This window comes from Bacillus rossius, chromosome 1, assembly GCF_032445375.1.
Source record: "Bacillus rossius redtenbacheri isolate Brsri chromosome 1, Brsri_v3, whole genome shotgun sequence".
Taxonomy (NCBI): domain Eukaryota; kingdom Metazoa; phylum Arthropoda; class Insecta; order Phasmatodea; family Bacillidae; genus Bacillus; species Bacillus rossius.
In genome coordinates this window covers 86849402-86862652 of record NC_086330.1, presented here as the reverse complement: position 1 = coordinate 86862652, position 13251 = coordinate 86849402, and the positions used below count along the sequence as shown (strand labels likewise).

General features: G+C 40.8%; 1 protein-coding gene across 2 annotated transcripts in view; it reads right to left on the bottom strand.

The window, feature by feature from the left end:
• The window catches only part of LOC134539192 (cytochrome c oxidase assembly protein COX15 homolog), a 57411-nt gene extending 48180 nt beyond the window's left edge, over window positions 1-9231 (bottom strand). Inside the window, exons 1-2 of one of the 2 annotated variants that reach the window (XM_063380973.1) lie at window positions 9092-9231; window positions 45-148 (exon numbers count right to left, since the gene is read on the bottom strand). In XM_063380973.1, the coding sequence (XP_063237043.1) occupies window positions 45-113 (69 nt within the window). In that variant the 5' untranslated portion in view covers window positions 114-148; window positions 9092-9231. Of the gene's footprint in view, window positions 1-44; window positions 149-8991 lie in introns of both variants that reach the window. The other variant, XM_063380963.1, reaches the window with a different exon arrangement.
• Between the last annotated feature and the right edge of the window lie 4020 nt (window positions 9232-13251).

The following is a 13251-nucleotide window of genomic DNA, read 5'->3' as shown; positions in this document are numbered from 1 at the left end:
TCTAAGGCTTGGCCACGCCTCAGCGATCACGACAGCATGCGTACCTGAGCGGCCACAAGGGGAGCAGAGCACGGGCGAGGTGCACGCACACACAGCCGCGCCACACTCAGCATCTCTGCAGACGACTACACGCTCATGGACTGCAACCCTGCACACAGAGTAACAGATGACATCTAGTGAAGGAAGTTTCCATGCTTGAGGAAAGGCTTAACCATCTGTCAGCTGTGGAAAACAGAGAACGAGCTTCCAGCGAGTGAACATGACACCGTAAGTGCAGTAGTTATAAATACATGCCTGAATATCTGGTAACAATTTTCAAAACAAAGCATGGTGTGCAGTGATGTACAGCAGGATATATGTAAGAACTGCTCAAAACCAATACACAGTAATGACAAATAAAAGCATAATTCCAACATTGTGAGAGGTTGAGCAGAAGGTAAGATTTCATTTCGTCCCCATTACCAATATTCTGTATGCTTTCCTTGTGCTGATTGCCAGGGCAACCGACCAACAGACAGGTTAGTGTAATCAATGTTGTTGCACAATGTGGAACCGTATACTCAAACATAGTGATGGCAAACAACAACGCCCGCCGTCGCACCATGCTCCACGCCACAACAAATTGACGCATGTAGCTTGCTACACCGCGCATTCAGAAGGGGAAGAGCTTCTATGCTGGTGATTGCCACGAGATGCCTTCCCAGGGTGGCAGGATGGCCCTCCCCCTGTTCTAAGGAGCCAGTGCAAGCAACCATCAACCTGTCATTGTAAGGACTGTGACTTGCGGACAGTGTGAAGTGTGTATGTCCCGCAAGAAACAAGGAGAGAGAGGAGGAACAGACAATGAGTTAGCAGTGACTAGCAAAGTGGCAAATAGGTAGTTTTTGCTTGTATCCCCCTTGCGCTTGGTGTGTATGCAGACGAGCTGACATTCTTCCAGCTTCCCACCCACTGACACGCAGGATACTTAACTGCCGCGACTTCAGAGGCATTATCTTAAGTGTTCCAATGGTGAAATGTGGCATCACGACGCCACATGCCAGGTGACCCGATCCCGAATATTCGCACTGCTCATGAGAAGCGTCATCATGCATCACGGGACCTACCCAGCTTAGCATATGCGCCTGATGCCCAGAGTTTCACCGATGCCGTACTACTGCACACCGCTGATACGTCCTGATATGGGCTCGTCTTTTTAAGCCCTGGTCCTAGCCCTGTCTGCACCACCATCACTGTCAGAACGTGCCTCTAACACCAGCCGCCACCAGTGTTATGTGTTAATAATATTGTTTTGACAGTAATCAGCAAGACAGATGGCATATAAATTACAATATTAAATTTGTGTTTTTTTTTCAGGTATGTAAAAAAAGACTTACCACTTTCTATATATATTAAAATTTAGTCGTATTGTTGAAGCCAATTCGACTCCCGGGTCATTCCATGTCAAATCAACACACCCATTTTACATGACCACTTTGGAATCTCCTCAAATTTTGTATAATGGTAGTAGGTACTAAAAATAAGAAAAATATTTAATTTTAATTTTTTATCTCAAACGGTTTCCAAAATACAGCTATGTAAAGTTTTCAAAAAAGCGCCCAAAAACGCTGGACGAGCGTTTTTCAAATTCCTCTAGAACCTGTTCTAATTAAGCTAGAAAGGTGGGAGTGGTGTCATTTTACTCCATTTTTTATGGGCTTTCTTTTGACATATAACACACCATTGGTTGTAATAAAGTTTTTTTTTCTAAACTCAAAATCAAAATTTTGATTTTGAATATATCAAAAAGTGCGTCCCAAAAAATTTTGAAAAAATTCCTACAAGTAGGCTATATTAATGGTAAGCATAAGTTAAAATTTCAAAATGGGCAGATTATGGCTTCATGGTTAAATATTATCTGCAAAAAGGTGAGATTTTGGGAATTTTAATTTGGTAAAGATATTTTACTATGTTCTATTTTACCAACATCAGTAATGCTAATAATTTTACTATCTATAATAAATCTACACAAACATAGGTGTTGGTAGTTATGGCTATGGTTATGGTTATAATAAAACGTTTCAGAAGTTTTCTTTCACTTCGCACAGTTTGCAGAGTCTCTTCTTGAAAAATAACTACATGAAAACTGTAAACTGGAAACTAGAATTAGTTTAAAAATTAATAAACTTTGTTTACGCGGCAATGTAGCGATAATCGAGGGTCGCCATGATGGTATGGTCCAGTATGGTCGTATCTATCCCGACAACAACATCGTGTACCTTCGGGAAAGTTCGTATTGATATTAATTTATTATTGAGGTGACTGTTTATTAGTTAATGTCTTTATATAAGTGGATTTTAAAATATGTAGGTATCATTCAAGTAATTTTTAAAAAAACAGTAAAGAATAAGCTAGAAAGTTTTAAGACTAACATTCAGACTGTAATCAATCTGCTCCAGCAGGCAGGAAGGAGAGGGCCTGAGGGGGGAGGGGGCAAGCTTTGCTGACAAGTTGAGACCTGCACCTCACAAGAATAGCTCACATAGCAGTTCGTCTGAGTCTGGTGCTCTTGTCAGTAGAATCAGTAGTTATGCTGAGAACAGTGATGTGATAAAGTATTAGTGAGTGTAACTACTAGTAATGTGTGACAGTAGTGAGTACTAATGATAATACAGTTATGTAATGTACATTATACATGTCAATATTTTCATTCAATTAATTATTATTTAAAGACAATATTTTGTTGAAACTTGTAAATTGCAAAACGGTTTTAATCAATTTTAAATTTTAGACTTTAAAAAATGGAGAAAAAAGTTGTGTTTATTAGATTACAATGTTTTAATCCCTTAAAAAAAGAAAATCATACAGTCAGGGATAAAAAGACATTAAGAAATGTCACATCATGGATGTGCAGTTTATATCCTGAAATTCCAAAGGAAGCTAAAATTTGCAATAAATGTAGGAAAGAAATTACAGCTTTGAAGACAAACTTAAATGCCAATCAACCTGGCCCTTCAGCTAAGCCTTGCTTAGTGGCATTGAATGATGAAATGTCCAGTTCGGATTCAGACAGGGACCCTAACTTTTCTATTTCGAAAATAATAGTAGATCAAATGAATACTTCTCTTTTGGAGCTAGAAGAGTCTCCTATTGACAAAAGGAAAATCCAATCCAAGCAGTATGCAACAACCAAAGCAAGAAAAATTCACTCTGTAATGAAACGAAAACTTTTTGTAGCAGCAGATCCATCATCGTCCAGTCAAGAGGACGATCTTGACCAATCAGTTTTACAAAACCTCAAAGATCAATTTTCCGTTTCAAACAATCGTGTTAAGAAATTAATGATACTTACTTGCCTCCCAGAGGGTTGGGGGATAAGGAAGATTATGAGGGAATTTAATGCGCCAAACTATATGGTAAGACAAGCAAAAAAAAATTTAAAAGAGAAAGGTATATTAGAGACTCCCAATCCCAAGCCTGGTAAGACGCTCTCAGAAGATGTTGTAAATAATATTCATTCCTTTTATCTAAATGATGAAATCGCAAAGCAATGCCCGGCATAAAAGATTGTGTATCAGTTGTTGAGGCAAATGGAAATAAAACCAAAATATCAAAACGTCTTATCTTGTGTAATCTGAAGGAAGCTTATACTCTGTTCAAGGAGAAATCCCCCCACATTAAAGTAGGATTCTCTAAATTTGCTGAACTAAGACCAAAACAATGTATTTTAGCAGGCAAAAGTGGCACGCATGCAGTGTGCGTATGTACTATCCACCAAAATGTGAAGTTGATTATAGAAAATGCCCGATTAGGAACTCTAACTAATGGTGAATTGAAGTCGTACAAGCAGTGTATGGTCAAAATGCAATGCAATCCACCAGCAATAACATGTGTCATGGGTGAATGTGCCGATTGTCCTGGGGTTACACCTATACAAACAATTCTTGAAGATGCATTTGAAGAAAATTTGATAGAAAATGTCACCTTTCGTCAATGGGTATCTGTAGATCGTTGCACTCTTGAGACTTTAAACAAATCTTCAGAAGACTTTATCACTTTCTTTTTGGAAAAACTTTCACCTCTAATAAAACATGATTTTATTGCTAAAATGCAGTCTGCTTTCATCAATGATAAAAAAGAAAATTTAAATGAATCAGAGTTTGTGATAAACCTAGACTTTTCCGAAAACTACACAATTGTGGTACAAGACGAGGCTCAGAGCTACCACTGGGCTAATGAACATGTAACTCTTCACCCTTTTGTAATTTATTACAAAAGTGAAGACAAACTCAAACATGTCAGTTTTGTTGTGGTATCAGATTGCTTGGAGCACAATACCGTGTCTGTTTATACGTTTCAAAAGAAACTTATTGAATTCTTGACAAAACATTTCCAGGCATTACCAAAGAAGATTTTCTATTACTCTGACGGGTGTGCTGGGCAATATAAAAACAAAAAAAACTTCATAAACTTGTGCTACCATAAAGAGGATTTTGATGTTGAAGCTGAATGGCATTTCTCAGCTACGGCTCATGGAAAGGGCCCTTGTGATGGGATTGGTGGCACGGTCAAGAGACTAGCCGCTAAAGCTAGTCTACAGCGGCCATATGACAGTCAAATCCTGACAGCCATTCAACTTTATGAATGGGCAAAACAAAATATCAATGGAATACATTTTACCTTTTCAACCCAAGAAGATCATATTGAATCTGAAAAGTTTCTCGAGGAGCGTTTCAACCAGGCTATTACTATTAAGGATACTCAAAAATTCCACTGTTTTATACCTGAACCATTGAGTCTCTCAAAACTAAGAGTTAAAGTTTTTTCGGAAAGTCAAACTGAAGACACTGTAGCTGTTCAAAAATCACCAGATAAATTGCAAATAAGTGATGTAAATGGCTACATAACGGCAGTGTATGATGAAAAGTGGTGGGTTGCTTATGTTTTGGAGAAGAAGGAAGAAGATGATGAATTAAAAGTAACATTTTTACACCCTCCTGGACCGGCAGCTTCATTTTCATATCCAAGGAAGCCTGATGTGTTGTGGATATCAGTAACGGACGTCCTCTGCAAAGTTGATCCTACAACTCCTACTGGAAGGATTTATACACTTACAGCTGAAGAGACACTAAAAATAACTCAGGCAATGTCAAATAACAAGTGAATTTGTACTCAGTAAGTAAATGGAATGCCTATTTGTTCATGTACAAACAATTAATACTACCATACACTACATAAACCATACTGATTTTAGAAATCAACTCTCATTTCAAATATTTTTTACCTATTGAACCCATTGCATGCCCGTTTTGAAATTTTGACACATGCTTCCCATAAGTACAACCTACTTTTAAGATTTTTTTCAAAATTTTGATTTTAAGTTTAGAAAAAAAAATTTTATGACAACCTATGGTGTGTTATATTTCATAAGAAAGCTCATTAAAAATGGAGTAAAATGACACCACTCCCACCTTTCTAGCTTAATTAGAACAGCTTCTAGAGCAATTTCAAAAACGCTCGTCCAGCGTTTTTCAGCGCTTTTTTGAAAACTTTACATAGCTGTATTTTGGAAACCGTTAGAGATAAAAAATTAAAATTTAATATTTTTCTTATTCTTAGTACATACTACCACTATACAAAATTTGAAGAAGTTCTAAAATGGTGAGGTAAAATTTTAATTCAAAGTGTGTTGATCTGACGTATGGAATGTCCCTCCCTCGGAATGGAAGAGGTGCCCTCTTAGTCTCTGCAGGCAGCCCAGCTCAGGCCACCGTCGGGGTCTGATGCTGTAATGGGGAGCTCCAGCATCCTTGGATCCTCACTGATTTAACGGCATGGTTTCAATTTTTTTTTATCAACGTATCTTTTCTTAACAGAGCTCCCCACATACCTTGGCGGGTTCTTTGAGCGAGGGACCTAATTTTGCCTCCTTCAGCATCATACGTAACATGAGCAGGCTTCCTGAGCTCAGGACCGGCCGAATCCAGAGTATTTTTAGTAAAGTATCAGACACAGCAATGTGCCAAACCCTCTACCTTCCTTGCCCTGTCCAAGTATACGTGAGAGATGCGTAAAGGTGCATGCATGTCCACAAGCTTGAACATGTGGATCAATTTGGTAAAACTGTCAGCTTCCTGTTACTAGGGTCTCTCCCGAAGCAGTCATGTGTTCAGTGGTCACAAAGAGGATCCCTAGGGAGGCTGCTCTCTTAAGTGTTGGCACCGGGCAAACCAGAACACCACTGACCAATGGGCCACCTTCGCCATGTCTTCCTACTTTCTATGGAGACTAGACCGCGTCAATTAACGTAAATTTTTAATGTTTTATATTTTTACATGAAAGCTACATGTTTGTTTGATAATTAAGTTTAAGTTGACTGCATTATCAATGAAAAAACCATTAGCATGCTAAAAATATTAAGATGATAAGAAACTGAATTATTGCCAAATTAACCTATTTATACAAAGTTACATATGATGTTCAATTACATAAAATCAACTTAGATATTTTTAATTAAATTATTCTGCCTTCTGTATTTTTCGAAAACTAACATTGTCATTATTATCAGTATAAAGTCTTGCGAAATAATTGCACCATTAAATTAAATTAAATTGTAAAGCTGGAATCACAATGCCCCGACGGGTCCAACACGACAGGCCCGACAAACTGTCGTGCAGCATCTCAGCACGACAGATTTAAAAGCGTAGGGTCACAATACCACGACAAAAATAACCTGACGATTTTTAATTTGGCCTTCGGCAAATCGTGCCAAGCTAAATACTTCAATTAAAATGCATTATAGAATGTGCTAAAAACAAAGTAGGCTCTTTTATTTATTATTGACAGTTGAAGTGCAAAAAAACATTTAGTCCTCTGCGATACGAAGTAAGGTTAAGTTAATTCGTAAAACAAAGAGTAGTTTATTATAGTTACAAGGAACAAGATAAAGATATGTCAGTGAGGGACAGAAAAATAGGTACTCCTGATGTTAGCTGTGCAAAGAATTAAAAAGAATCGAAATGTTAAAAGATGGATTCAAAAATAACGTCTTTAACCATAAACACGATGATATCTGTTTATGTTTATACAAACAGACTAAGGCAAGCTACAAATTTTTCCATTCACCCACACGTAAAACGAAATTTTACTTTCAGCAAAAAGATTTACCAAGTAGGTAAATATTTTTGAAATATAGTTCTGTCCTGTTTCCTTTCCGTTGCCGTTTTCTTTTCTGTCGGGCAGCCCCACACGACGAAATTAGAAATAGAATCTATTCCTTGCGGGCCGTCGGGGTGCGTATTTTGTCGGGCTGATGTCACGGCGAGCTTGTATTTCCTTGGCTATTGAACTTGTCGGGCCTGTTGTGTCGGGGCCGTCGGGGCATTGTGATTCCAGCATAACACATATATGAAATAAAGCATCTGCACATTCAAATTGCGCGCGTTTAGCTTTGTAGTTTTTAGTTCCTTAACCGTGGAAAATTATATTCAAAATTATACCTATTCTATCGTTAAGTATTATATGAATAATATTGGGAATAATGTATTATTAACGAATTAAATATCTCAATGGCTATATGTATATATATATTTCAATTAAGTTAGCTTTATTATCTTTTTTCTTTGTATATGATTGCGCTAGTTATCGGTCCATTTACCAGAAGACCCCCCCCCCTTCCCTTCATGCTCTCTCTCTCTCTCTCTCTCTCTCTGTGTGTTTGTGTGCGTGTGGGTGGGTGTGCGCGTGTGTGTGTGTGTGTGTGTGTGCGCGTGTGTGTGTGTGTGTGAAAAAATGGGTACAGAAGTGCCCGGTGGTAAGCATTCTCCCTACTTTCCCCGCACTCTCCTTCTGAACTGGTCCACATTCCCAGCCGACACACACTCCTCCAGCCTATTCCATTCCCCTACCGTTCTCACGATCATCACATTTTCACCCATTTCTGTTCTCCTCCTCTCTTTGAAGACCTTCCTAGTATTTTCCATCATACTTCTAGGCATTCCCATTGTGACTCGTCCCCCCAGCTCTCCCCATCCTCCCACTCCACTCAGCACCTGGTACATCTTGACTAGTCTCTCCTTGTCTTCTGTCCTTTAAGCTCTCCCATCTCAATCCTATCATCATCTCTGTGGTACTGCACTCCCCCTTCCCTTCTCTGACCATTCTCCTCCACTTGCCCTTCACCCATCTAGCTGCTCTCCTCTGCACCCCCTCCAGCACCCTCTCAAGCACTGCCGTGTATGGGTCCCACACTGCTGCGGCATACTCCAGCATGGGGCGGACCATAGTTTTAAAGGCCTTATCACATAAGGTGCTGCTTCCACCCCTGAGCACTCGTCCCAGCATGCCCAGAGCCTGTCTGCTCTTCTTGACCACCTTGTCAACCTGCTCCCCCCACCACAGGTTACCCTGCAGCATCACCCTTATATTTATAACTGGTGGCCTCACTTATCACGTCTCCCCTCCAGCCATATTCCCTCCTTTCAATCTTCCTCTTCCCGGTAAACCTGACCACTTTTGTCTTACTCACATTTATTCTCATTCCATTATTTTCCACCCACTCTTCCAACCTTTTCAGATCATCCTGTAGCCCATTCCTCTCAGCATCCATGTATACAACACAGTCGTCTGCAAAAAGCCTAATATGCCCTTGTATCTCCTCTCCTATATCATTCATCATTATGGTGAAGAGCAGTGGGCCAAGCACACTGCCCTGCGGCACCCCTGACATAACCCTTCCTTCCTCCATCTCCTCCTCCACACGTACCCTCTGTGTCCTGTTGCTTAGGAAGTCACCAATCCAACCCACCACACCACCCTCGTGTCACTTATAGCCCCCCTTCTTCTTTTTCCTTTTTTTTTTTTTAACTTGTTTGCTAGAGTCCTGTGCCAACTCTCGTGTAGAGTGCCGCCCAGAGACTCGTGCATTTTTGATTTGGAGTACCTGGTCGACTGGACCTTTACCTCCTGCCTAAATCCACTTTTTTCATAATTTATATACATTTATATACATACACAAGTCTTTTATGTTCCTTATCCGTCACATTTCGTTCTTCCAACAAACTTTAGGTATAATAATTCTACACCAGGGAAATACTAATAAATAAAGACATACCTTAATTTACTATTAGTTCTCTAAGAACACAAAAGTATTATTCTTTTCTTATTTACGTGTATCTGTGTAAGTTAAAAAAAAATCACAACGGCCAAAATAAAAAATAAGATGCCAAACCATAGAACAAAAAACATTTATGACATAACAAACAGGAACGCAGCAACCATGTGAATAGATTCTAAATGCTCGTTGGATTCTAACAACGAGGATTCTAAATATATATTTTTTCAAATGGATAAACACGTTTAAAAATACTTAAAAAATCTAATTCCCTACGAAATTTATAACACATTTATAATTAAGTTTTAAGTATAGGAACCATACTTCATACTAGAGATTTTTTTCCCTTTTCTTTGACCTTTTAGTCATATTATCCTAAATATATGTACTTTTGCATTTTATAATCAATCGTAGTAATCTCATTTCGATTTAGGATAAAAAGAAGCAATAGGAAATCAAACACCTCATTTTTTATTTAACAGCTTATTGGCAATACAAATTTAATTTATAAAACTTGTCTTCATCAAAAGTTAGATTAAAGTTTTTTTTTTTTTTTTAACTGGAAGGTTAAATAGTTGACGCCACTCCCGCTGCCTGTTTTAGCTTTTTAATTAAATATTAACGTTGTAAAAGATCTCAGGGGTTTTAACGGGGGTTCGGCCTCGTGGCTGCAGGCAGGAGCGCGTCTCGGTTCGGAAATTACCTGGGCTGTTCAGGCCACCCAGGACGCCTTGTAAATGATTGGTAAACGAGTTACAGGACACTGCACTTTATTCAGTATTGATACACTGATTCGTCCCGATACTGGCCGCGTCCGTTGTCGGACCGCTGTGACACGCGTATCTCTGAACGTAACGGCGCGCACGACCAAGATAGATTGCAAAGTAATATCGACAAGCTGAAACGGTGGATACTCGTCCCTATGAAAGGTTTGGCAGATATTCACGGAACTGGTGTTGCCACAACTTGGGCTGACATGTAAACACGTAGAGAAATTCCTATGTTCAGGATTGTTTGCAGTCTAGCCTGCGACGAAATATTAAAGTCTCTAGAATTACGTGGATACGCCAGCTGGAGACGTACACGTTAAAGTCTCTTGGAAATGAAAGTTATTTAGTTAAAACACACGTTACAAATCACACATTTAGAATGATGATAATTAAAAGGCGAAAGTTAGTCAGTAGCATTCAACACTCTTTACAAAGAGCCTACGGTAATAACGATTAACTGGCTATGAAGCCGAAAACTGCGTAACACTATACGCTGTCCTTAACCTGGACATGATATTACGTAGAACATGAGAAAATTCCCTGTCGGGATAAAAATTAATAAGTTACGAGTCGCACGAAATATCGTGCGACTGAGGTGGGGTCGGCGCCGAGCAAGTTAAAAGATTTTAAAAGACTTACACTATTGCTGATATGGAGATGAAGCGCGAAAGTTGATGGCCCGACGTTCGCAGAGCGCCCGACCCCTTCGAGCTCCCGACGGTAACTGAGCGCGAGACCGCCCTGCGGCCTCGCGCCTAACCACGTGAAACGCGGGAAAACCGACCCGGCCAGTTTTGGACTTAAAGACAAGTTACACAATATATGCTTATAAGACAATTAGACATAATTTCCCTTACATGAATCTTCTTTTAAATTGTTATTAATTTAGTTGTTTCAATTTGACAAATTTATTATACAATTAATTAGGCGCATTGCCACACCCGGCCGGGCGCTGACGTCGCTTTGGTGTTCGTCGCGGCGCACTTTCACACACTCCGCGGTCATCACGCTCGGGCATGTTCAGCGCACTTAAGAGTAAGTGGTGTTGTGGCATAACGGCCTGTGCGAACCAGAGGGAGCACCGGCGGTTCGCGTCATAGTCTCTTCCATGATGGAATGACCAGCCGATCAATATTAAAATTTTCAACACCATTGTTTAAGATTTTTAACAAGGCTTAACACTTGTTTAGTAACGAAATGCATTTAACCACATATTTAATTTTGTTAAAGATTCATAGACAATGCTATACTTTAAGCAAACAATTTTTATCGCTTAAAATTCTAAATTATTTTAGCACACACCAAAATGGCCGTACATTCATTTTAAATGTTATTTAAAGAAGAAAACAAAAAACTTTAATAACCTCATTATTTTAGAAAGAAAAAATTAGTTAAATATTGCAGTCACCCGACCTCTGTGGAAGGCCCGGGAAGTACCTGACGGGCGCTACGGGCGTCGCGGTGCTGCTGATGTCAGGGGGGGGGGGGTGCCAGGCTAGTGAGACACTAGGTCGTTGATGGTGGGTTATGGTTACTCTCCCCCCACGCGCCCCGCCAGGTACGCGGCTAGAAGTCTACCCTGAAATCCACTGAGGCCGCTTGGCTATGTGGAGGAAGGGGTGGCGTGAAATAATTGTACGTGACACCGGTTACGTTGATTTACGTTTATGCTAATGCGCTATGCGGCGTCTGAGCCATTGTACAGTTACATGAACAAACTTTACTTACAGAACAAAACACGACACTAATATCACACCATGAACTCGCCGCGGCAGTCTCGCGGGACGCGGTTACGAGTGTTCTGGAGACTGCCAGTACCGAAAGTCTTAGGGTGGCTCAGTGAGCGTGACCTTAAATTACACTTACTTGTGGTTGCAACCAGCAGGTGTATGTGCAGAGGTTCATCGAAAGCGTGTTGGCTGGAGTCGGCCAGTGCCGTTCGTAGCGTGGTCCGCGACGCGGTGCAGAACCACTAAAGAAGGTGGTTGGGATAAGCCCGAGCCCGCAAAATACACACCGAGTCGACGTGAGTAGCAATGAAATGAAAGAAAAGGTTTAGGTATTGAAATGACTGCAGAATGACCGGTCGGTGAAACAAAGTGAAAGGCTGCTTACGGACAAACGTCTTGACCCGGCGCGTAGTGGTTGGAGACTACCGAACATGGCCGCATCGCAAGGGAGAGAAACTTTCCCTCCTTTAGAGTCGGCGCCAAAAAACTTATGTTCGAGCACATACATCAACATTCGAACTGACGCCATGATGATGCGTAACTGTCGGTTTAGTCCGAAGATCGCAGCACTGTCCCAAGGTTCGACGGGTGGTGCAAGAAGGCACCAAGTAGCACAATTAAAAAAAAGTACACAGCAACCCTCAACATTCCGCCCACCGAAAATAAGTATTTTCATAATCACCAGGTAAACATCTAAACAAAACAAAAACCACTCTACGGCATCCCTAACAAGAATGTGAACTAGCCAAGAACTAGTATGGTTAGTTTATGGGCAATGGGCAAACTTTAGCCACTGGTCTCACAAATGTCCCATGAGGAGTCTTCAGTGTGACAACACGCACTATCCCATCTTGGCCTGGATGGAGAGCTGTGACTCTCGCAGTCATCCATCTAAGTGGAGGAAGATTGGGTTCTTGGACCAAAACCAGCTGGTCTAGTTGTACGTTATGTGTTGGGGTGGTCCATTTAGCATGTTGTTGAAGTGTGTGGAGGTACTCCACACTCCACCGTTTCCACATTGTCTGTTGCAAGAGGGTAACAAGTTGCCATCTGTCCAACTTATTTAGGGAAAGATTCATCAAATCGTGGTCTGGCACAGCAGTCATTGGCTCGCCAACCAGAAAATGACCTGGAGTGAGTACATCATACTCTTCAGGGTCTGTTGACAGCGCACACAGTGGCCGAGAGTTCATCACCGCTGATATTTGTGCTAGCAGAGTGACAAATTCCTCTAGGGTAAGAAGCAGGTTTCCCACTACTCGCTTCATGTGTTGTTTTGCTATTTTAACAGCCGCCTCCCAGAGGCCCCCAAAGTGAGGGCTTGCGGGGGGGTTGAAGTGCCATTTGATACCTCGTTGAGCTGCTTCACACAGGATGTGCTGTCGAGGCTCGCCTGACCACAGAGTCTTGTATAGTTCCTTCAAGTGGTTACTGACACCCACAAAGTTTGTACCATTGTCAGAGTAGATTTCCGTGGGAGTTCCTCGGAGTGAGACAAACCGTTTCAAGGCTGCTAAGAATGCGTCTGCAGAACGATCAGTCACCATTTCAAGATGTACCGCCTTAGTGGCCATACAGACAAACAAACACATGTAGGTCTTATACATCACTCTTCTTCGTGTTCTGACTGGGGTAGTGAGAAATGGTCCTGCAAAATCAA